This window comes from Chiloscyllium punctatum, chromosome 48 (assembly GCF_047496795.1).
Source record: "Chiloscyllium punctatum isolate Juve2018m chromosome 48, sChiPun1.3, whole genome shotgun sequence".
Classification (NCBI taxonomy): domain Eukaryota; kingdom Metazoa; phylum Chordata; class Chondrichthyes; order Orectolobiformes; family Hemiscylliidae; genus Chiloscyllium; species Chiloscyllium punctatum.
In genome coordinates, this window is record NC_092786.1 from 25671935 (window position 1) to 25698712 (window position 26778).

A 26778-nucleotide genomic window follows, 5' to 3' on the forward strand; every position below is an offset into this window, starting at 1 on the left:
CCTCCAGTTCTTTCCCGTTCTATGTGGAGAATTGATTTTGTAAGAAATTATGCTAGCAACTGTCATTGACACTCCTGTCAAAAACACATGGAGACTGGTGTTGCTTTTCTGCAGGTGCATTCGCAAGCAGAAACTCTGCAAATGTTATTTTAACTGGCTTATAAAAAAGCTGATACAGTGCAAATGTTCTATGACTGTTTTGAGGTGTTTTACATTTGGATTTATTTACAACTTTAGTTTTGAAATGGGAGGATGGTGAAGTAGAGACTTTGTGCTTTGCTATAAAATTCCAACCAATCTTAATTACGTTACAGTTAGGGTTAGCACTGTAAAGAATTACCTCCATATCTTTGCATAAGGTTGCGTTGGCTCCGAAAAGAATCTGGCACTGTTCATCAGCACTGTAGTGCATGCCTGGCAGTTTGGGAGGTAGCCGCGTTATATAGTGACTTCTAGGGTCAGTTTCCAAGAGGCAGGCACTGACTTTTGACCTGTTAATAACAAAGGCAAATGTTTTATTAAACAAAACACTCAATATTTTCCACAAAGAAAATAAGTAATCTTGGTCAATGGCAATGGATGTGAAAGAGTTAACCTGCGCTACTGTGAAGCTCTGTCCACTGCGATATGTAACACGGCCACTGGGTGGAGCATAGGCCAATAGCCAAGGAGTCATGGTAAATGTATTTGGAGACGGTGACATCTTCTCCCTCCTCATATTACCACCAATACAATGTAACCTGTATGTAAGTACTAAGACATAATAGACATAGTCCAGATATTTTGATAAGATGTCTTTGTGCTGGAGTTTCCTGGTCAGATGGCTCCTGTTACAAACTTACCCAAGAAGCCACAAACACAATAGTGAAAAAAATCTTCACAGAAACCACATACCCCAATCAATCAGTATGCTGAGTTCTAAGACTTATATATCCAGCAGCAGAGCAAACCACTTTAACAGCTATGAAAGGATATGCAAGTGTGGATGGCAGTTGATAGAGGGGTTATAGTGCTTGGGTGAGTTTTAGGGTACCAGGTAGGTGAGTGTGGCAGTGTGAGGTGAGTAGGGTACTGGGTACATGGTATACCAGATGGGTGAGTTTGGTAGCAAGTCAGAACAGCACAGAAACAGGCCCTTCGGCCTACCAAGACTGCACTGATACAAGCCTTTCTAAACTGAAAACATTTTGCTTCTATGAGGTCCGTATCCTTTATTCCCAAACCTATTTATATATCTATCAAGATGCCTCTTAAACGTTGCTACTGTATCTGCTTGTACCACCTCCTCTGGCAGCACATTTCAGGCATTTATGTAAAAATCTTGCATCTGGCATCTACTGTAAATTTATGCCCTTTTACCTTAAACCTATTTACCTCAATACTGGGGAATAAAGACTCTTACAAACTATTCTATCCAAGCAAACTATGTAAGGTAGCTTGCTGAGCTTGAAGGTTTGTTTTCAGAGGTTTCGTCACCATACCAGGTAACATCATCAGTGAGAGTCTCCGGTGAAGTGCTGGTGGTATGTCCCGCCTCTCTATTTATAGGGCTTGGTTTCTTAAGGTGGGTGATGTCATTTCCGTTTTTTTTTAAGAGAAAGTAGATAGGATCTAAATCAATGTGTTTATTGATGAAGTTTTGGTTAGAATGCCATGCCTCTCAGAATTCTCGTACATGTCTTTGTTTTGCCTGTCCTAGGATGTGTGCGTTGTCCCAGTCAAAGTGGTGTCCTTCTTAGTCTGTATGTATACAAACTAGTGAGAGTGGGCCGTGTCTTTTGGTGGCCAGTTGGTGTTCATGTATCCTGGTGGCAGGTCCCCTGCTAGTTTGTCCGATGTAGTGTTTTTTTTTACAGTTCTTGCATGGCATCTTGTAAGTGACGTTAGTTTTGCTGGTGGGATCTATTGGATCCTTTAGGTTCATTCATCACTGTTTGCTTATACAGAAAAACAACAAACACAGGCCAAATACTTAACATCAGAAACATTCATCCCGACACCCACAAATGGAGCTGCATCAAGACATTATTTCAATGAGCTACATCACACTGCCACACTCAAGAACTACAAAAAGCAGAAGAAAAATATACGTTTTCAAGAAAGACGTGTAACAAATAAACACAATCCGCCGATTCCTCAGAAACCAACGCAAACAAGCAGACACAACGCAACCAAAAACTATAGCCACATTACCTTACATCAAAGACATATCAGAAATGACTTCCAGACTACTCAGATCCCTTTGCATCATGGTAGCCCACAAACCTACCAACACACTTAAACAGCAACAATTAAACCTAAAGGATCCAATAGATCCCACCAGAAAATTAACGTCATTTACAAGATGCCATGCAAGAACTGTTTAAAAAAAACTATATATCAGACAAACTAACAGGGGACCTGCCACCAGGATACATGAACACCAACTGGCCCACTATCACTAGTTTCTATACATACAGACAAAGAAGGACAGCACTTTGACTGGGACAACACACACATCCTAGGACAGGCAAAACAAAGACATGTACGAGAATTCTGAGAGGCATGGCATTCTAACCAGAACTCCATCAATAAACACATTGATTTAGACCCTATCTACCTCCCCTTGAGAAAAAGAACTGGAAATGGCATCACCCACCTTAAGAAACCAAGACCTATAAATAGAGAGGTGGGACATACCACCAGCGCTTCACTAGAGACTCTCACTGATGATGTTACCTAGTATGGTGACGAAACATCTGAAAACAATCTGTCAAGCTCAGTGAGCTAACTTATAGACTTATCATCAACCTGAGCTACAAATCTTCACAAAAATCGCATTCCAATCATGCCTCTCATAATTTTGTAAACTCGTATCAGGTCACCTCCCAGCCTCTGACGTTCAAGTAAAAACAAACCAAGTTTCTTCAAACTCTCCTCATATGTAATACTCTCCAAACCCGGCAACATCCTAGTAGATTGTAACTGTATGCTCTTCAAAGCCTCTACATCCTTCTGGTAGTGTGGCGACCGGAACTATATGCAATATTCCAAATATGGCCTATATAAAATTCCAAACAGCAGCAACATAACTTGCCAATTTTTATACTCTGTGCCCCAATCAAAGAAGGCAGAGAGATCTAGACCTTCATGATTACCTTCTCCCTTTTGTGTTGCTGCTTTCAGGGAACTGTGAAACTATATGCCTAGATCCCTTGGCATGTTGATACTACAAAGGGTTCTGACATTTACTGGAGAGGATTGCATTAGACCTTCCAAAATGCACCACCTCATATTTATCTGAATTAAACTCTGTCTACCATTTCTCCACCCAAATCTCCAGACTATCCACACCCTGATGTATCCTCTAGCAATCCTCCTCACTACCAGAAGCTCCCTCAATCTTTGTGTCACCACAAACTTATGAAAAGAGATCATGTTCATTCTCCTCCAAATCATTTATATATCAGATATGTTAAAAATGACAGAGGCCCCAGTACTGTCCCCTGTGGAACACCACTGGTCACAGATCTCCAGTCAGAAAAACACCCTTCCAACTCTACTCTCTATGACCCAGCCAGTTTTATATCCATCTTACTGCTCACTGTGAATCCCATGTGATTTCACCTTTTGCATCAGCCTTGTCAATGGCCTTGCTAAAATCCATGTAAACAACATTCACCAGCCTGCCCTCATCAATCACCTTCATCACCTCCTCAAAAAACACAACCAAGTTTGTGAGACACATCCTCCTCTGCACAAAGCCATACTGCCTTTTGCTAATAAATCCATATTTTCCCAAAGGTGATTAAAGCCTATCCTTAAGAACCTTCTCCAATAATTTTCCTACCACTGATGTCAGGCTCACCAGCCTGTAATTTCCCAGATTATCCCTGTTGCCCTTCTTAAACAAAGAAACAGCATTGGCTATTCTCCTGTCCTTGGCTCCTCGTCTGTGAGTAAAGAGGATACAATGATTTCATACAAGGTCCTAACAATTTCCTTACCATTCTAGGTTAGATTCTATCAGGTTTTGATGACTGGTCTACCTTAATGCTTTTCAAAACTCCCAACATCTCCTTTTTGATATCAACATGCCCTAAGATATCAACATACCTGTCTCTGCACTCATCATCCACCAAATCCTTCTCCTTTGTGAATACTGATGCAAAGCATTCACTAAGGGCCTCACCCACTTCCTCCGGCTCCACGCATAAATTCCCTCTTTTGTCCCTCAATGAACCTACTCTTTCCCTGGCCACCCTTTTGCTCCATAATTAAATGTCAGGTAAGTGAATGAGTGCAGAGTCGATTCGGGAGGGGTGATCAGTCAGGGGCGGGCGAAGGAATCAGCGGGGCTTCATCAGCGACTCATGGATTCAGTTTAACAATTATTGAGTTACAGGAGCTGTTAGCTGATTTGTTTGCACGAGGTAAAAACAATGACTGCAGATGCTGGAAACCAGATTCTGGATTAGTGGTGCTGGAAGAGCACAGCAGTTCAGGCAGCATCCAAGGAGCAGCGAAATCGATGTTTCAGGCAAAAGCCCTTCATCAGGAATAAAAGCAGAGTTTGAACGACTGGTTTGTGATGCAGAGTGGCACGAACAATGCAGATTCAATCCTGTACCAGCTGAAGTTACAATGAAGGTCCTGCTTTCTTAACCTGACCCCTCATCAATGGTGTAATGAACCTTAGGTGAAGTCCCCCATTAGTCCACTCTTTTAATGATACAGCAGCCTTATGGGCCTCTCGGATTATGGCAACTTTTTAATCTCTAACTTTTCCTGAATAACTGTTAAGCTTGACTGACTTGGCAGTTTGTGACGTTTCTAACTTTAAATAGACTTTTTTTGAGGGTCCCAGATGTAGGAGAATTGTCCATTGCAAACTTCAATTTCCTAGACAATTTCCAAGGAGTCTGCTGTATCAGGGGCTCCACATGGTTCTGATCTGACTCTCTGTAGAGACAAAAAAAACTGCAGATGCTGGAATCCAAAGTAGACAGGCAGGAGGCAGAAGAACACAGCAAGCCAGGCAGCTTCAGGAGATGGCACGGATTATACCCAAAAGGTTGGCTTTTCCACCTCCTGATGCTGCCTGGTTTGCTGTGTTCTTCCAGCCTCTTGTTTGTCTACTGATCTGACTGTCTGGCAATTGGAACATCTAGGTCCTAATCTAGTTGCCCAAAGTGAGTGCCTCTTCTGCTGAGACATGTGGTTCATCCTTCACCAGAAATGACTGGAAGTGGCTGTAGACCTGCACAGAAAGGAGGATTGGTGGCAGCATTCTACCCAAGGTATACAGATCTTATCGTTTTTATTATAACTAGCAGCATCTCTTTGATATTGTATTCCATGTTTATTTAAACCATCATTGATCTCTAGGTCACTTCAAGCTTCCTAACTCCTGCAAAATTCTACCAATTAAAAACATTGCCAGCCTCAATAGTATTTGAGCAGGGAGATATCCACCAGACTTGGTGTGATAAAGGCCTTCCTGACGCCACTCCTGAATGACACAGAGCATCATCCATGCAGGGACTTTGTTACTCAGGCAGAAACTTCGATCGAAGCAGACAAGAAACTAGAAACAGAATATTTAATGGAGCATTATCCACATGAACTGTAAATAGCACTGGACTATTTCTGTATTCAGTTTGTTGAACATACAATCCTGGTTATGCTGATGTGAAAAAGTGTGAACATTTAAAGAATTTCCTAGAAACTACAGACGGATAATATTTTTTGTCAGAATGATTTCACAAATAGAGATAGGAACTATAATGGGTGGGCATGCACAAAGATGATATATATTCACTGAAGGCTGGCAGCATGGGTTCACAAAAGGGAAACGATGTTTAACAAATCTGCACAGTTCTACTAACATCCATTATTAACAAAAAGGACAGAAGTTTTTAGTCAGCAGTTAATGGCTCGTGATGGTGCTATTGGAAGTGATGTGAGGATTGAAGAAAAAACATGTTTCCTTTAAAAACTGGCTAGAGTGAGTGACAGGTATAAATGATTACCTTTCAGGCCTGAAAAAGATGTGAATAGAGCATCCTAGAAACAGTTGCCTTGTGATTTCAAGTATTTTTAAAATACGACATGATTTGGACAAAATTATATTCAGCAAAATTTCCAAAGTGAAAATGCCTTCAAATGAAAACCATGTCAGAGAACGTTGGTAACTGGTAGCAGATGGAGTTCATTGTGGTTAAAGGCTACATAATTATTGTGCAGCTTTGTTAATGAGGATTTGTCATTAGGAAAGAAAACACCAATAAATTATGGAGACCTTCAGCATTGTGCTCGCCTATTAATATGGCCAGAAATATGGAAAAATAAGCTGACACACTCTCCTAGCATTCCACAGGGATATAGGTCAGAGACAGAAATAAACAGATAGATCGGCAGAGCTTTCTTGCGGGAAGGCTCTCCAGTTCAAGTGCAGGAAATTATTTTCCTCATGACCATATAAAATCACAGGACGCAATTCAATTACAGTGATATTTCAATAGTATCACGCACTGGTCAGATCCCCACTGGGATTAATATTATAGGGTCTGAGTTGATACTAAGGGATAATGATGAGTCAGGGCATCAGGAATTTTATAAAAGAAGGTAAGGCTGTAGAATTGATCTTGTTTCTTTTGAACGAAAAGACTGTGAAGTAATCAAAATTGATTTTTGCAAACCAGCCATCCACCAATTTGCTAAGACTAGAGTGACCTCAACAAGGTGGGATGAATTCCCACACCACTGAGGTTATTATGAAGAACTCACCACCTGTCTCTAATGAGGGAGAGCCCTTTGGTCCTCTGGGATTAAGCAATTTTGCCTTTATTCTGGGATAATACGTCAGAGAAGAGCAAAATCAGCAGTATAAATAGCAAAGATGGTTGGATCCATCTCTCGTCAGAGAATTGTTTGAGGATACAGTGAGAAGATGGCTGGATGGAAGTGATCCATCAGAGGGGTGGTATCTTGGATTCATATTTTCCGTGTCTCCACAATTTTCTACATCCTGTTTGGAATGCATGCTGAAGTTAGAAACTTCAACAGAGTAAGTGTACAAAAAAATGTCAGGACTGAACAGAAGGTTCTGTGTTAATAGCTGGCTTACACTTGCCGGGTAAAATTCAGTAAAAACCACAAAGTGTGCATGCTGGGGGGGAAATCTCGGCCACAACCAACTAAAGTACAGAAAGATCTACTAAAAGTGGCTCGAAGGCAAGTTTTTGAAAACTGCAAACCCCGGTAGCGGCTCAGTGGAAGATATATTTCAAACTTTTATTGTGTACAATATCAACGTTTGTCAGGACCTAGCTTCCAGAATACAGTTTGAATATTTTTGAAATTACATGGAACTTGCAATTGCCTGGCAAAGCCTTCATCTCTATTAGTGTGATATAAAAACAGAGGGGTGTGGTGAGTTGAAAGAGTCAGGAAACTCTCTGCTGTAATTATGGTAGTGTTTTTCTTCAAATGGATCCTCCCCAGATTCATGGCTGTGCCAACCTATTATCTGTAATTTATTTCTAACCACCAGGTTGTATTAAATAAGGTCAAAAAACAAAACAAACTACTTTTCTCCCCCAATTTAATTAGAACACACCCTCTCTTGTTCAGTGGGATTTCTTCTCTTATCTATCCACACTTCCCTTATACTCATCAAATGGATTAATTCCTGCACAGCATGACAGAAATGATTTTACTGTGTACCATTATGAGCCTGCTTTATTCTGCTCATGACTCTTATTTCTGGCGACACATTTAAGGAGGAATCTGATATTACTCTGCACTCTGCCAGCACTACTTAAAGTCCATTCCATACCACAATAAATACAAATGAATTGCAGTCAAAGGTGCAGTGCTCACAATTTCTTTTATGTACACTGGGACATTTGCACTAGGTTTGTCTGCTTGAAGAGTAAAATATAAAAGCGGTTTATCTATCTCATTGTACAGATAACCAACACAGGAAATGAGGCCATTCATCCCCTCAAGCCTGCTCTTACATTCAATTAGATTGGGGTTGATTTATGCTTCAGTTTTACTTCCCTGACTTTGCTCCATGTCTTATGATAGGTTCAGTCTCAACACAAAGACTCAGTGAACACCAGTGCCCTGATCAGGTTCACCCCTCTCAGATGTTCCACTGTAGGTGGAAAGGACACCATGTAGGAAGGTGATTTCAGTATTACCAATACCATGGCAGTGGACAGGTAGCCTCACCATTCTGCGTTAAATGAGGTCTTCTCAGAGGAAATATTTTGCTGAGCAAAAGTGAGCATTTATAAGAAGAGAGCAAATCTTACCTCAAAAAATTCTCCAGGTCATCATGGCTACAGGTAGACCAGGACAGGTCACTTGGATTTTTTCCCTTGACCCATTCACCAGACATGATGTGGAAATGTTCAGCACATGAGGAGTGATCGGTGTCATGGCTCATACCCATGCTGTCCAAGAGAGAGTGATGATCGTTTGGGTTGGGGGGGGGGGGGGGGGGGGGAGTTAAGCAGAAAGAGTGAAAGGAAGAAGACAGCAAGCAGAGGAGGTACGGAGATCAAGGTCAGGAAAGCAAGTGAAGGGGGCAGACAGAAAGAGATGCAATCACACAGAGACAGGTGGAGACAGCAAGAGATGGGAGGTAGGTGTAGAGGGGACAGGGTAAGAGGGTGGCAGGGAGGAAGGGAGGACCGGGAGTGAGCAGGGACATGGAGCGAGGGGTGCAGTGAGTGAAGGAAGCAGGACCAAGAAAAAAGATGTAGGAAGTTGGCAGGAGAGAAGAGAGTGATAGAAAATAGGATAGGGGTAGAGAGAGAGAGAATGCAGAGGAGCGCAGAGTGAAAGAAAGAGTGCATGTAGGCAATAATGAGATTTTGGGAGGCAAAGAAAAACGAGTATGTAAGTAAGGGAGCAAAACCAAGAACAATTTGTCCAAATCTCAAACTGGCAGATGTGCCACAAAATTATCCACAATGACTTTTCCTGCAATGTACCATTATAAAACGTGAACTGTAATTAGGATCTAATTTACAGTAACATAGCTATAAATTGCTTGCCAGTAAATCTGGAAAACATCTGCTTTAAATGACAACATGTAACAGAAACACAATCTTAGATGTGGGCTCTGAAACCCATATGAATGTGTGCATTGAGTGACTCTCACTGTAATTATGGCATTCCTTTTAATTTCTTACATCAATTTACTCCAATGATATGCACACATATGGAGCAGATTGAATCTTGGCTCCCTCACCTCAGGGGCCAATGTTTCATCCTGAGCTCATACGAAGCCCCAACCGGTTAGCTGAGAACTGGTGAGGTGATTCACAGCACACTGACGGGAGTGGCAGATTAGCTGTTGGGAGCTAGCAGCATGCAGCAGAGACATTAAACTGAATAGTCTGCATCAGTATTCCATTCTTCACTCTCTGCCTCAAATGAAACATCTAGAGAATTTGGATGTGGTGGAGGCTGGTACAATTGCAACATTTAAGAGGCATTTGGATGGGTATATGAATAGGAAGGATTTGGAGGGATATGGGCCAGGTGCTGGCAGGTGGGACTAGATTGGGTTGGGATATCTGGTTGGCATGGACAGGTTGGACCAAAAGGTCTGTTTCCATGCTGTACATCTCTATGACCATGACTCTAATTCCGGAAGCAGCATCGTCACTAACTAACAGAACTAAGAAAAGCCTTTTCAAATACAAAAGTAAACAAAAATAATTGCTGCAAGACAATATTCATAAGTCACAGCAGAATGTCTCCATTTTCACATTGTTGTTTGGGTTACCTTAACTTGTATTCATTAAAACTCAGTCAAACCATTCTTGACACAATCAATCAGAAAACTGGGGAGGGTCCAGACCGGTGTGGATTCCGCTCCAAGATTTCTACTCTCTGCTCCACTGCAGTTACAACACTGGCATCTATACAAATCCAACCCAGCCAATTACTGCCATAGCAGTTTACTCTTCATTATCAATAAATTGATCAAAGTGATGCTAACAGTGCCATCAAGCAGCACCTGTTCAGCAATAATCTGCTCAGTTATGCCCAGCCCAGTTTGGGTTCCACCAAACCTACTCAGCTCCTGACCTCATTACAGCTTTGATTCAAATATGGAAAAAGAGGTGAGGTGAGTGACTCTTCTTGACTTCAAGGCTGCATTTGACTGAATGTCAACAAGCCCAAACAATGTAAAAAATTGTAACTCAGGGGGCAAACTCTCCGGTGGTTGGAGTCATACATGGCATAAAGGAAGATGGTGTGATTGATGAAGGTCAGTCATCTCAGCTCCAGGACACCTCTGCAGTAGCTCCTCAGTATAGTGTCCTAGGCCAAACTATCTTCAGCTGTTTCATGAATGATCTTCATAAGGTCCAAAGTGAGGATGCTCACCAAGGATTGCACAATTTTCAGCACAAATCAGGACTCCTCAGATATTCTGAAGTCCATGTTCAAATGTACAAGATCAGGACAAATCAGGCTTGAGTTGAAAATTGACAAATGTCACACAAATGCCTGACAATGACCATCTTCAATAAGAGAGTATCTAACCATTGCCCATGATATTCAATGGTGCTAACATCATTGAATCTCTACTGTCTAGATACTGGAGGTTATCATTGATCAGAAACTGAACTAGACCTGCCATATCGGATCTGCTCTTTGTAGTTCTTATAAATGACTTGGATAAAAAAGGGGAAGGGTGGGTTAGTAGGTTTGCCAAAGAGACAAAAGTCGGTGGTGTTGTTCGTAGTGCCGAGGGCTGTTGCAGGATGCAGAGCTGGGCTGAGAAGTGGCAGATGGAGTTCAACCTGGAAAAACACACGTGATTCACTTTGGAAGGTCAAAGTTAAATGCTACAAGGTTAAAAAGTTACAAGGTTAAAGACAGGATTCTTGGCACTTTGGAGGAACAGCGGGATCTTGGGGTCCACATACATAAATCCCTCAAAGTTGCCACCCAAGTTGATAGGGTTGTTAACATGGCTTTCATTGACAGGGTGATTGAGTTTAAGAGCTGTGAGGTTTTGCTGCAGCTGTATAAAACCCTGATTAGATCACACTTGGAATATTGTATCCAGTTCTGGTCACCTCATTATAGGAAGGATGTAGATGCTTTAGAGAGGGTACAGAGGAGATTTATCAGGATGCTGCCTGGATTGGAGGGCATGTGTTATGAAGAGAGGTTGAGTGAGCTAGGACTTTTCACACTGGAGAGAAGAGGAACAGAAGTGACTTGATAAAGGTGTAACAAGGTAATAAGAGGCATAGACAGAGTAGATAGTCAGAGACTTTTCCCCAGGGCAGAAATGGCTGTCACGAGGGGTCATAATTTTAAGGTGATTGGAGGAAGGTATAGGGGAGATGTCAGAGGTAGGTTCTTTCTGTCGAGACTGGTGGCTGCGTGGAATGCACTGCCAGTGGTGGTAATTGAGTCAGAGACATTAAGGATATTTAAGCTACTGCTGGGCAAGCACATAGACGGCAGTAAATTGCAGAGTGTGTAGTTTAGGTTGATCTTAGATTATTCCTGATGAAGGGCTTTTGCCCGAAATGTCCATTTTACTGCTCCTCGGATGCTGCCTGAACTGCTGTGCTCTTCCAGCATCACTAATCCAGAATGATCTTAGATTAAGATAAATGCTCAGCACAACATTGTGGGCTGAAGGGCCTGTACTGTGCTGTACTGTTCTACGTTCTATTTAATACAGTGGTTATAAGTTGGGTATTGGGACAAAATTGTAGCTGTAAGAGCTACTCCTTTTCTGAGGTACTTTCAATGTTGGAACTGATTTCCTCCAATGCTAGGAGCAGTAATTGCTGTTTGATAAACCGTTGCACTGTTTTGGAACTTTGGGGAAAAAAAAATCAAAACAACGGAACCTTAAAAAAGAAGGAAGGGAGACAAAGAGAGTGACCACAAGGTGGGACATGAATCAATCGAGAAAGAAACCGATGTGGGGAGATCACAGCAGGGGTGCAGCTAAGTGGCTAGTTTTTTATAATAAATCTACAATACTGAGGAGAATGGGTTCTTTTTGATTACATGTTTTTATTGAGATCTGTCTCTTGATTAAACTTTAAAAATATAAAACATAGGCACTGAGTTAGCCTGCAGCAGTGTTTTTAGAGCAGCAAGACTGTGCTATTTTCTGGGTCTGTGTTGTTCAGGTGCAAATGTTGTAAAGTTGATGTATTAAAATTGTAAAATGGGGGAAGCATTGCGTGGTCACTTTTTTTTTGGTGCTTAGAATTAAAATGGATGTATGAACAGCAGCTTAAAGTGAAGGTGCAAAGAAAGCGCTCGAATTGAAACATTTTGTATCGAACAGCCAAGCAGCATTTTTATCAAAACAAAACGTCTTTTCAAATTTCTCCAATCAATTTTAACCAAGCACTTAGCGACCAAAAACCTAGTGAATTTAAATCAGATGGTTTTGACAACCTAGAACCAATCTGATTGTAAAAATATTGATAGGTCATCAAAGGTATAAAAGATGAGGGCATTTGGAAAATGGTGAGAGCAAACGATCATCTGCCAAGGGATAACAACTTTCAGCTCTCAGAGAAAGCACCATCTAATTAATAAAGGTATTGTGACACTCTTAGCTAACTTTCCAGACAGCAGAATTCACAGAGAGAATATTTCTGACACCAGAATTTGACAGAGACAGATATTCCTGATGCAAGAATATGAAGGAGGTGCTGTTCCTCAGAGAAGATCAATGGAGAAGACACAGAAAGGTCTGGAAGACATGACCTGGCTATAATTTTGAGAGACTAAATTTTATTGTTTTGTTATATAAGTGGGACCAGTGTTAATGCGAACAGCATAGTATTAGGGTTTTATTTTATTAGGGAATAGTTAGCAGTTAGAGGGGAATTGTTTGGTTTGTTAGTGGTTCTGTTAATCTGTTCATTGTTCGAGTTAGATAAATAATTGTTACTTCTTGATTAAAGTGTGAGTGAAACAATTTCATTTCATTTAACCACCCCTTCAAAACAGATCGGGGGCGGGGAGGTGAGGGGTAGGTTACACCTCTTTTATCAGATTAGGAGGTGAGGAAAGGCGATCCTCTCTGGATGTTTCAGTTTTAATTATCAGAGAGTGGGCAAACCTCCACTTTATAACAGCAAAGATGGCCTTTAGTAGAGTGATATGTTCTTCTCGTCATGAGTGGGAGATTAGAGAGAGCTTCCATGTTACTGATGATTACGTCTGCAGGAAGGGTGCTTGGTTGCAAATCTTGTCGGATCGCATGGATCGGTTGGAGTGGCAGTTAGAGGCAATGAGGAAGTTATAGGAAGTAGGGGATGGCAGTTGCAGAAAGGGAGATAAACTGAAGATACAGTCAGGTAGATGGGTGACCTCCAGGAAAGGTAGGAGAGGGAGGCAGGTAGTGCAGGAGTTTCCTGTGGCTATCCTTAACTCAAGCAAATATGCTGTTTTGGAAAATGTAGAGGGTGATAGACTCTCAGGGGAATGTAAAACTAACAGGGTAAGGAATAGGAAGATATAGCAGATGAATGTGTGTCTGAGGAGCTGATGTAGGAATGAAGGATTCACATTTTTGGATAATTGGAATCTCTTCTGGTGTAGAAGTGACTTCAATAAGAAAAACTGATTGCACCTGAATTGGAAGGGGACTAATATACTTGCAAGGAGATTTGTTACAGCTGCTCAGGAGGATTTAAACTTGTAAGGGGATGGCAGCTTTCAGAGAGATAGTGAGAAAAAAGAGCAGTCTAAGACTGATACAGTCATGGCAGGCAGGAACAAAGCAGAGAATGAAGTAGGACTTTTAAAATAAACTGCATTTAATTCAATGCAAGAGAACTAACAGTTAAGGCAGATGAACTGAGGGTATGGTTGGGAACATGGGACTAGGATATTATAGCAATTACGGAGACCTGACTCAGGAATGGACAGGACTGACGGCTTAATGTTCCAGGGTGTAGATGCCATAGAAAGGGGAGCAAGAAGGGAGGGAGAGTGGTGTTTTTGGTTAAGGATAGCATTACTGCTGTACTTAGGGAGGATACCCTGGGAGTACTCCCAGTAATGCTATCCTTAGGGATGTCATTTTAGATTAAATTAGATTACTTACAGTGTGGAAACAGGCCCTTCGGCCCAACAAGTCCACACCGACCCGCCGAAGCGCAACCCACCCATACCCCTACATTTACCCCTTACCTGACACTACGGGCAATTTACCATGGCCAATTCACCTGACCTGCACATCTTTGGACTGTGGGAGGAAACCGGAGCACCCGGAGGAAACCCACGCAGACACGGGGAGAATGTGCAAACTCCAAACAGTCAGTTGCCTGAGGCGGGAATTGAACCCAGATCTCTGGCGCTGTGAGGCAGCAGTGCTAACCACTGTGCCACCCTTAATTTGGGTGGAACTGATAAATAAGAAAGGGATAGTCAACTTATTAGGATTGTATTACAGACCTCCCCAATAGTTCAGCAGCAAATTGACAACCAAAATGGTAGGAGATCTCAGTTATCTGTGAGAACAGGTTGTTGTGGTAAGGAATTTTAATTTTCCAACGTAGACTGAGCCTGCCTTAGTGTTAAGGGCTTGGATGGAGAAACATTTGTTAAGTTTGTATAAGAAAATTTTCTGATTCAGTATGTGGATGTACCTACTAGAGAAGGTTCAAAACTTGACCTACTCTTGGAAATGAGGCAGGGCAAGTGACTGAGGTGTCAATGGGGAGCACTTTGGGGCCAGCGATCATAATTTGACTTGTTTTAACACAGCGATGGAAAAGGATAGACCAAATTTAAAAGTTAAAGTTTTAAATTGAAGAAAGACCAATTTTGATGGTATTAGGCAAGAACTTTCACAAGTTGATTAGGGCCAGATTTTTACAGATAAAGGGACGTCTGGAAAATGGGAAGCCTTCAAAAATGAGATAATGAGAGTCCAGAGACAGTAGGTTCCTGTGAGGGTGAAAGGCAAGGCTGGTCGTTGTAGAGAATATTGGATGACGAGAAAAATTGGCCAAGGAAAAGAAGGAAGCATGTGACAGGTATAGACAACAGAGATTGAGTAAATCCCTATAACAGTATAAAGGAATATAATTAAGAGGGCAAAAAGGGGACATGGTAAACAGGGTTAAGGAGAATCCAAAGGAATTCTACAAGTACATTAAGGACAAAAAAGTAACTAGAGAGAGAACAGGGCCCCTCAAAAATCAGCAAGGCTGCCTATTTGTGGAATCGCAAGAGATGGGTGAGATACTAAACGAGTAGCTTGCATCAGTGTTGACTGTCAAGGAGGATATGGAAGATATAGAACATGGGGAAATAAATAGTGACATCTTGAAAAATGTCCATATTGCGGAGGTGCTGGACATCTTAAAATGCATAAAGGTGGATAAATCCCCAGGACCTGGTCAGGTGTATCTTCGAACTCTATGGGAAGCTAGGGAAGTGATTGTTGGGCCCTTTGCTGAGATATTTACATCATCAATTGCCACAAGTGAGGTGCTGGAACACTGAAGGTTGGCCAACCTGGTGCCACTATTTAGGGAAGGTGGTTAGGAAAAGCCAGGGAACTATAGATTGGTGAACCTGACATCAGAGGTGGGCATGTTGTTGGTGGGCTTTGTACTTGGGAAATCATGTCTCACTGTCTTGACTGAGTTTTTTTTAAGAAGTAAGGAAGAGGATTCATGAGGCAGAGCAGTAATTGTCATCTATATGGACTTCAATAAGGCGTTCAACAAGGTTCTTCATAGACTAGTTAGCAAGGTTAGATCACACAGAATATAGGGAGAACGAGCCATTTGGATACAGAGCTGGCTTGAAGGTTGAAGCTGGAGGGTGGTGGTGGAGGATTGCTTTTCAGCCTGGAAGCATGTGACCAGCAGTGTGCCATTAGGATTAGTGCTGGGTCCACTGCTTTTTGTCATTTATATCAAGGACTTGAATATGAACATAAGGTTAGCAAGTGTGCAGAAGACACCAAAATTGGAGATGTAGTGGACAGTGAAGAAAGTTACCTTAGATTACAATGAAATCTTGATCAAATGTGTACCAGAGTTTGCTAGATCTACACCAACTCGCCACTGCTCAGACTAACCCTCATCTCTGTGACATCCTGGAGACTCACTATTTGGATGAGGAGGTCGAGGTCATTAAGCAGCTTGGGGACTACATCAACAACCTGAAGCATCTCAGAGCTCCTGAGAATGGGATGGGAGAGTACCTGTTTGACAGGCTCTCACTGAAGGACAGCAGTTAGGGGCATGGAGTACTGTCTCACTCTCTAGCTTAGAATGAATGTATGGTAAAGAAATAAATGGATGTGCTGGGTCATGGGGTAATAAATATCTTGACATTGCCTGAATTTCAAAAATGAAAAAAAGGCAGCACGGTGGCTCAGTGATTAGCACCGCCGCCACACAGCCAGGGACCCTGGGTTCGATTCTAGCCTCAGACAATTGTCTGTGTGGAGTTTGCACATTCTCCCCATGTCTGCGGGGGTTTCCTCCGGGTGCTCTGGTTTCCTCCCACAATCCAAAGATGTGCAGGTCAGGTGAATTGGCCATGCTAAATTACCCATAGTATTAGGTGCATTAGTCAGAGGGAAATGGGTCTGTGTGGGTTACTCTTCGGAGGGTCAATGTGGACTTGTTGGGCTGAAGGGCCTGTTTCCACACTGTAGGGAATCTAATCTAATCTAAATGGGCCAATGGGCTGAGGAGTGACAGATGGACTTTAATTTAGATAAATGTGAGGTGCTGCATTTTGGAAAGGCAAATCAAGGCAGTACTTATACACTTAATGGTAAGGTCCTAGGGAGTGTTGCTGAACAAAGAGACCTTGGAGTGCAGGTTCATAGCTCCTTGAAAGTGGAGTCGCAGGTAGAGAGGATAGTGAAGGAGGTGTTTTCTATGCTTTCCTTTATTGGTCAGAGTATTGAGTATAGGAGTAGGCAGGTGATGTTCTGCTGTACAGGACATTGGTTTGGCCACTTTTGGAATATTGCGTGCAATTCTGGTCTCCCTCCTATCGGAAGGATGTTGTGAAATTGGAAAGGGTTCAGAAAAGCTTTACAAGGATGTTGCCAGGGTTTAAAGGTTTGAGCCAAACAGAGAGGTTGAACAGGCTGGGGCTGTTTTCCCTGGAGTGTCGGAGGCTGCGGGGTGACTTTATAGAGGTTTACATAATCATGAGGGGTGTTGATAGGGTAAATAGGCAAGGTTGTTTCCCCAGGGTGGGGGAATCCAAAACTGGAAGGCATTGGTTTAAGTGAGACGGGAAAGATATAAAAGGGACCTAAGAGACAACTTTTTCACGTATATGGAATGAGCTGCCAGATAAAGTGGTGAAGGCTGGTACAATTACAACATTTAAAAGGCAACTGGATAGGTATATGAATAGGAAGCGCTTAGAGGGATATGGGCCAAATGTTGGCGAATGGGATTAGATTTATATTAGCATGGATAAGTTGAACCAAAGGGTCTGTTTCCGTGCTGTACATCTCTGTAACCCTATGACTCTAATTATTAATTCTATTTGTTAACACCTATTAATTCTCTAAATCCTGTCCACCACAGCTCATAAGGCAGTACTCAGAGTGTGATGGAATTCTCACCACTTGCCCGAATAAGTGGCAGCTCCAACAAAATTCCAGAAGCTTGACACAATCCAGGACAAAGCATCACAAGTATAGATACTCCGTTCCTCCCCCACCGATGCTCAGTAGCAGCAGTGTAGACTATCTGCAAGCTGCACTGCAGAAATTCACCAAAGGTCCTTCAACAACCAGCCAAACCCACGACCACATCCACCTACAGATACATGGGAACTCACTACCTGCAACTTCTCCTTCATGCCACTCATCATCATCATGACTTTGAAATATATCGCGGTTCATTCGTGTAGACAAATTCCTGGAATTCCTTCCCTAATGGCATTCTGGGTCTGCGTATAGCACTGCATTTCAAGTAACTACCTTCTCAAGGGCAAGCAGAGACGAGCAATAAATGCTGGCCCAGGCCACCGACACCCAGATCCCAGGACTGAATAAATAATAAAAGAAAGGGGAACTATGGGTGACTGCCTGACAACTCCCCATAATATCTGTACCTAGGGTGGTTATAATGGAGAACAAAGAGATGGCAGTCAAACTAAATGAATACTTTGGTCTGTCTTCACAAGGGAGAACACAAAAAAATCCCAAAAATGTTGGGGAACGCAGAGTCTAGTGAGAGAGAGACACTGAAGAACTCAGTATTAGGATAGAAATGGTGTTGGGAAAATTGATAGCATTAGAAGTTGATAAATCCCCAAAGCCCAATAATCTGCATCACAGTCTTAAGAAAGTGACCTGAGAAATAATGGCCATACTGGTGGTTATGATTTAAAATTCTATATGCTCTGAAACAGTTCATATGGCTTGTAAGATAGCTAATGTAACCTAACTATTCAAAAAAGGTAGAGAGAAGACAAGAAGTTACAGACCAGTTAGCCTGACATTGGTAGTAGGAAAATTGCTAGGGTCCACTATAAAGCATTTAATAGCAGAGCACTTGGAAAATAACAAGACCAGACAGAGCCAGCATGAATTAATGAAAGGAAAATCATGTTTGACAAAGCTACTACAATATTTTAAGGATGTAACTTCTGGAATTGATAAGGAGAGCCAGTTAATGTAGTTTACTTGCACTTTCAAAAGACTTTTGATAAAAAGCACATAAAAGATTGGAATGTAAAATTAAAGTGCATGTCATTGGAGAAAGTGTACTGAAATAGACAGAATACTTGGCAAACAGGAGACAAAAGATAGGATTGTGAGAATAAGGAATTCTTTTGCAACTGTAAATGTGCTGGTGAGACCATATTTGAAGTCTTGTGAGCATTAGTTCAGGTATGATGAACATCAGGTCAGCCACGATCCTATTTTATGCTGCAGCAGGCTCGAGTGGCCGAAAGGGGACTAAATCTAATATCTCCATATTTGCAAATGATTCAAAGCTGGTGGGAGGGTGAGCTGCACAGAGAATGCAGAGATGCTTCAGTGTGATTTGTACAAGTTAAGTGAGTGGCTAAATGCTTGGTAGATGAAGTACAATGTAAATAAATGTGAGGTTATCCACTTTGGTAGCAAAAGCAAGAAAGCAGATTATTATCTTAAAGTGATGGATTGGGAAAGGGGAAGGTGAACTGACACCAGGGTCCACCAATCGCTGCAAGTAAACATGCAGGTGTAGTCGGTGGTGTTGACTTTGAGAGTGAAAGGATTAGAGTACAAGAGCAAGAATGTCTTGCCGCAGTTGTACAGGATCTTGGTAAGACAACATCTGGAGTAGTGTGTTCAGTTTTGGCCGCCTGATCTAAGGAAGGATGTTCTGGTTGTAGAGGGTGGAACAAAGGTTTACCAAACTGAACCCTGGGGTGGCAGCGACTGATATATGGAGAGAGACTGGATCAGTTAGAACTACATTCACTATAGATTTCATATAATTCCAACAGGAAGGATGTTTATAATCACTGGGTAGTCCAGAACCAGTGGTCACAGTCTAAGGATACACGGTAGGCCATTTAAGACTGAGGAGAAATTTCTTTATCCAATGAGTGGTGAGCCTGTGGAATTCTCTGCCATAGAAAGTGGTTAAGGCTAAAATATTGAATATTTTCAAGAAGGAACTAGATATAGTTCTTAGGCCCACAGGGAGCAAAGGTTATGGGAGAAAGTGGGAACAGTGTACTAAGTTGGATGACCAGCCAGAAGCATACTGAATGGTGGAACAAGCTTGAAAGGTTGAATGGCCTACTACTGCTTCTACTTTCTATGTTTTCTACTCCCCACAGGATTTCTATGCTCTAACCCCTCAAAAGCTAGAGTCTTATAACTTCTCATTCTAAAATACATGACAAATCTGGTTCGACATATGAATCTGCCTGCAAAAACTCACAACGAAATTGCACTCTGGAAAGGTTTAGCACAACAGCACTTCCACTGCTAGGGGGTGAACAGAAAACAAGTTTACTTCCTGCTGAGGGATTATAAAATGCCTAAACACTAAGGCAGCCCAAGATAGTGACCACAGAAAAATAATTTATTATCAATAAGGAAGTGTCTCATCAAATTGAGGAAACTGTTCACACTTCACTCAATCTACACTTCTATAGGATCCCCCCTCAGCCTCCTACGCTCTAAAGAAAAAGTCCTAGGTTGCCCAACTTCTCCCTATAACTCAGACCATTGAGTCCTGGCAATATCCTCATAAATTTCTTCTGCATTCTTTCCAGTTTAATAACATCCTTCATATAACAAGGTGACCAAAACTGAACACAATATTCCAAATGCAGCCTCACCAACATTATGTACAACTGTACATAACTTCCCAGTATATATACTCAATATCCTGACTAATGAAGGCCAGTGTGCCAAAAGCCTTCTTCACTGCCCTGTCTACCTGTGATTCCACTTTCAAAGAAGTGTGAACCTGAACTCCAAGGTCCCTCTGTTTCACTACATTCCTTAAGGCCCTACCATTCACCATGAAATTCCTACCTTGATTTGACTTTACAAAATGCAAGACCTCACACTTGTCTTTATTAAACTCCATTTGCCATTTCTTTGACCAACTGGGGAAGTAGGCCAAAGTCCTGCTGCAATTTCTGACAATCTTCCTCACTGTCCACAATACCACCTATTTTAGTGTCATCAGCAAAATTACTAATCATGCTTTGTACATTCTCATCCAAATCATCGATATAGACTGGATTAGAGTTGAATTACAAGAAATTCAACAGCAGAATTCCCTAAAGCACAAAACATACAGATGCTTTTGAGAAAGGCTCAAGCTTGACATTACCTGATCAGGAAGTTATGTGCTCAAAATGTGTGATATTTACAGGCAGCCTGGCAATGTGTAAATGTAGCACTTAATCCAGGCTGACACCTCAGGGCAACACTGAGCACTGAGGAACTGTTGCATTGTCAGACGTATCATCAGATCAGATGCTAATCAAGGTTTGATCTGTCAGTTTGAGTAGACCTTGAAGATCCCATGGCACTACTTCAAAAGTAGGCAGAATTATTAGCAGTTACCACAAAAACCACATCATCATTCATCTCACCGCAGTTTGGGATGTTACAAGCATAGAAGGAAACCATCTTTCCCTATAAATATTATATGAATCCTAGATAATTACATAATGATATGCACTATTATACAGAATACTGAAAAAGAATTCTATTCACCAAACTAACACCATGCAAGCATTCCCATTGGAATACTACAATCTCTGAGAGAATCAGCATTCTCCTGACTTTTATAATTCCACTGCATACCCCAAGTCTACTTCTATTGCGAAACCTGCTTGTAGAAAACCTACACTGAAATTACTGCTTGTTGCCTGTGACAGCACATCCACTAATGGGAGACTATCACAAGAGAAGACAGGTACTTTCCTACCTTGGGGTAATCAATGAAATACAATTCAGTCAATCTGTTAGATTGTTTTTACCTCTATATGAGGATTGTCAATGACTGCAGATGCTGGAAACCAGATTCTGGATTAGTGGTGCTGGAAGAGCACAGCAGTTCAGGCAGCATCCGAGAAGCAGCGAAATCGACGTTTCGGGCAAAAGCCCTTTTTGCCCAAAATGTCGATTTCGCTGCTCCTTGGATGCTGCCTGAACTGCTGTGCTCTTCCAGCACCACTAATCCAGAATTCCTCATATACAGCCTCACTGATGAGACAGAACAGACAATCAGGTTTCGAGGTCAGTGCACCTGTTCCCCTACCTTCCTAATATCCAACCTCAGTCTCTCCAAACCCCAACCACCCACATTCCAAGTTTCTCAGATCCCTGACACTTAAGCCTAGTTGGAAGAGAAAATAAAATTACAAAGTATGCAAATCAGATGCCATTACATTGCTGGCTGACAAGCTAGAATACTCTTCCAATGAGGTTTACCCTTTTGTCTGAAATAACAAGTAAAACACTCTTGTAAATCTGTGCACTTTGAATTTTTAAAACTTGTAGTAAAGATTGAATTGTAGGCTCTTGTATATATAAGTGCATCATCATTAGCACAGAATGGAATTTTAATCATGTTCGTCATACAAGTTCTATGTAAGATATTTTATAAAAAGCATCCCTTTGTCATTTCATCCTAAAGTTAAACGCAGTGATGCTGAGAATGGAATGCAAAACATGAAGAGCTGGAGGTGGCAGGCAACACCGTATGTAAAATGTTAAGTAAAATCAGCTATATTCACCAATCCTGAATTTCCAGCAGGAAGCTGACCTGCAAGCAAATCAAAGACTCCATGCACAGCGTGGCTGTCAGTGAGTTGCTACACTTCCCACACACTTTGTATGCACACTTTCCTTTGTGTCTCAATGCAAGGAGCATTTGTAATTAAACATCGAACATAGAACAGTAGGCCCTTCGGCCCTTGATGTTGTGCCGACCTTTTATCCAACTCTAAGATCAAACTAACCTAAACACTCTTCATTTTATTATCATTCATTTGCTTTTCCAAGAGTTGCTTAAATATCCCTAACATATCTGACTCTATTACCACCTCTGGCAGTGCATTCCATGCATCCACACTCTCTGTATAACAAGAACATCTCTGACATCTCCCCTAAATTCCTCCAATCACCTTAAAATTATGCCCCCTCATGATAGCTATTTCTGCCCTGGGAGAAGGTCTATGGCTATCCGCTCTATCTGTGCCTCTTATCATCTTGTACACCTCTATGAAGTCCACTCTCATCCTTCTTCGCTCCAATGAGAAAAGCCTTTGCTCCCTCAACCTTTCTTCATAAGACATGCCCTCCAGTCCAGGCAGCATCCTGGTAAATCTCCTCTGCACTCTCTCCAAAGTTTCCACATCCTTTCTATAACGAGGCAACCTGAACTGAACACAATAGTCCAAGAGTGGTCTAACCAGGGCCCTGTAGAGCTGCAGCATATCCTAGCAGCTCTTAAACTCAATCACCCTGCTAATGAAAGCCAACACCCATATGTCTTCTTAACAACCCGATCAACTTGGGTGGTAACTTTGAGGTATCTATGGACATGGACCCTAAGATCCCTCCGTTCCTCTACACTGGCAAGAATCCTTATTTTAACCCTGTAATCTGCTTTCAAATTTGACCTTCCAAAATGAATTACTTCACACTTTTCCAGACTGAACTCCAACTATGACTTATCAACCTAATTCTGTATCCTGACAATAATCCGTTACAACTTACAACAACCCTCCACATTACTTGCCACTCCACCAACCTTTGTGTCACTGACAAACTTACTAACCCACCCTTCCACTTCCTCATCCAAGTCACTTATAAAAATCACAAAGGGCAGAGGTCCAAGAACAGATCCCTGTGGAACCCCATTGGTCACCAAGCTTCAGACTGAATACTATCCATCTACTACCACCCTCTGTCTTCTATGGGCCAGCCAACTCTGTATCCAGACAGCCAAATTTCCCTGTATCCCATGCGTCCTTACTTTCTGAATGAGCGTACCACAGGGAACCTTATCAAATGCTTTGCTAAAATGCATATACACCACATCCACCTTCATCAGTGTGTTTTGTCACATCCTCAAAGAATTCATTAAGGCTTGTGAGGCATGACTTGCCCTCACAAAGCCATGCTCACTATCTCTAATCAAACTATGGTTTTCCAAGTAATCATAAAACCTGTCTCTCAGAATCCTCTTCAATAATTTGCCCACCACAGACGTGAGACTGACTAGTCTGAAATTCCCAGGATTATCCCTCTTTCCTTTCTTGAACAAGGGAAGAACATTTTCCACCTTCCAATCATCTGGCACTACTACAGCCGACAGTGAGGATGCAAACAGCATCACCAAAAGTGCAGCAATCTCTTCACTCACTTCCTTTAGTAACCTTAGGTGTATCCCATCTGGGCCAGGAGACTTATCTATCCTTATGTTTTTCAAAGTTTTCAGCACATCCTCCTTAACACCAACCTGTTTGAGCAGATCAGCTTGTTTCATAATGTCCTCACAAACATCAAGGTCCTTCTCAGTAGTGAGTACGGAAGAAAGATATTCATTAAGGACCTTCTCTGACTTCAGGCCCAAGTTCCTTCCACTATCCCTGAAGGGGCCCTACCCTCACTCCAGCCATCCACTTGTTCTGCACATAAGTGTATAATTCATTAGGGTTTTCCTTAATCCTACCAGATAAAGCTTTTTTTATGCCCCCTTCTAGCTCTCCTAAGTTCATTTTTCAGTTCCTTTCTGGCTACCTTGTAAAGCCCTGTCTGAGATTTGCCTCCTCAATCTTCCTCTTGACTCAATGTTCGACATTCCTGATGTAAGGTGGATGAATTAACTGCACAAACAGTGATTAATGGATATGATGTAATTGGGATCACAGAGACCTGGCTCTAGGGTGACCAAGGATGGGAACTCAACATCCAGGGTTATTCAATTTTCAGGAAAGACAAACAGAAAGGAAAGGGAGGTGGGGTAGTGTGCTGGTTAAGGAGGCAATTAATATAACAGTAAGGGAGGACATTAGCCTGGATGACATGGAATGAGTATGAGTGAAGCAGCAGAACACTAATGGGGAAAAAGATGTTAGTGGTGGTTGTGCACGACCACCGAACAGTAGTTGTGATATTGGGGACTATGAGGAGAAAGTGAGGACTGCAGATGCTGTAGATCAGAGCTTTTCCAGCAACACATTATCAGCATATTGGGGACTATACTAAACAGGAAATTACAGATGCATGCAGTAAGGGTACAGCTATTATAGAACATAGAACAGTACAGCACAGAACAGGCCCTTTAGCCCACAATGTTGTGCCGACCATTGATCCTCATGTAAGGTAAACCTAATGTACGAACCCTCAAATTTCTGTGACTATATGCATGTCCAGCAGTCTCTTAAATATCCCCAATGACCTCACTTCCACAACTGTTGCTGTCAATGCATTCCATGCTCTCACAACTCTCTGCATAAAGAACCCGCCTCTGACATCCCCTCTATACTTTCCGCCAAACAGCTTAAAACTATGACCCCTCGTGTTAACAATTTCTGCCCTGGGAAAAAGTCTCTGGCTATCAACTCTATCTATGCCTCTCATTATCTTGTACACCTCATCTTGTATTATGTGTGACTTCAATCTACATATTGATTGGACAAACCAAAATGGTAGCAATGCGATGTAGGAGGATTTCCTGGAATGTATAAGGTATGGTTTCCTCTACAAATATGTCAAGGAACCAACTGGAGAGCAAGCCTTCCTACACTGGGTATTATGTTATGAAAGAGGGTTAATTAGCAACATTGTGATTTGAGATCCTTTGGGGAAGAGTGACCAAAGTACGGAAGAATTCTGCATTAAGATGAAGAGTGACACAATTAAATCTGAAACTAGAACCCTGAACTTAAAGAAAGCTAACTCCGATGGTATGAGGCACGCATTTGCTAAGATAAACTGGCCAAGGATATTTAAGTGGTTGATGGTGGATAGGCAAAGGCAAACATTTAAATAACACATGGGTGACCTTCAACAATTGTATATCTCTGTCTGGCGTAAGAGTAAAACAGGAAAGGTGGCACAACCATGGCTAACAAGGGAAATCAGGAGCAGTGTTAAAGCCAAAGAGGAGGTATAAAAATTGGCCAGGAAAAGGACTGGGAGAACTTTAAAATTCAGCAGAGGAGGACAAATTGTTTAATTCAGAAAGGGAAAATAGAATATAAAAGTAAGCTTTAAGAAAACATAAAAACTGACTGCAAAAGCTTCTATAGATATGTGAAGAGAAAAAGACTGGTAAAGACAAATGTACGTCCCTTGCAGTTGGGATCAGATTAATTCATAACGGACCTTCACGCAGAGAGTTATGATTCTGTGGAATTCTCTCCCATGGGAAGCAATTCATTAGATATATTCAAGAGGAAGTTGGACATGGCCCTTGTAGCTAAAGGGATCAAGGGGTAAGGAGAGAAGGTGGGAATGGGATACTGAGATTACATAATCAGCCATCATCATATTGAATGGTGGTGCAGGCTTGAAGGGCCAAAAGGCCCACTCTTGCATATCTATTTTCTATATTTCGCTCATGTTTTTGTTGGATGTTGGCCTTCATATAACTTTAGATCTGTTTTGTTTCCCTCAAGTCTTGGTGACACTTACAGTTCAGGAACAACTTGAGCTTGTGATCTACTAGCTCCTGAATCTCCTGAATTCTCATCATACCAGCCTTGACATTTCAAAGTAAAGAAATGTAGGGTCTCCTCATAGGTACTTTTGATGATAGATTTCATGGCAGACTAAGCACTGTAGCTCCTGTTCATTGAGTATCTCAATGTTATCTATGACTTTTCCATTTTTCCTGCCAAAATAGATTAGTCCACATTTCCCTACATTATATTCCATCCACCAACTCTTTGCCCATTCATCTAACTTATCGACATCCCTTTGCAAAGTCATGTGTAATATTCATAACTTACTGTGCCACCTATCTTTGTGTTATCAACAAGTTTACCTTTTGTAAATTCAGTCCCTTGATCCAAGTAACAGACCCCAACATTGCTCTATGTAACATGTCATTTGTTACAGCTTGCTAATTCAAAGACCATTTATTCCTGATCTCAGTTTCCTATTCGCACACCTATTATCCATCCACTTTAATATGCTGTCGTTACACCATGAGCTCTTATTTTGTAACCTTTGATGTTTGAGGACTGGGAATAAGGTAGGCAGTAGACTTGTGCAGGGAGGTTGGATAGGCATGTGCAGGC

At 41.7% G+C, this 26778-nt stretch overlaps 1 protein-coding gene across 1 annotated transcript in view; it reads right to left on the reverse strand.

Annotated features, from left to right (window-relative positions):
• adamts17 (ADAM metallopeptidase with thrombospondin type 1 motif, 17) overlaps positions 1 to 26778 on the reverse strand; it is a 669321-nt gene that overhangs the window by 372469 nt on the left and 270074 nt on the right. The window contains exons 9-10 of the mRNA XM_072564884.1: positions 8304 to 8444; positions 341 to 491 (exon numbers count right to left, since the gene is read on the reverse strand). Of these exons, the coding sequence (XP_072420985.1) occupies positions 341 to 491; positions 8304 to 8444 (292 nt within the window). The remainder of the gene's footprint in view (positions 1 to 340; positions 492 to 8303; positions 8445 to 26778) is intronic.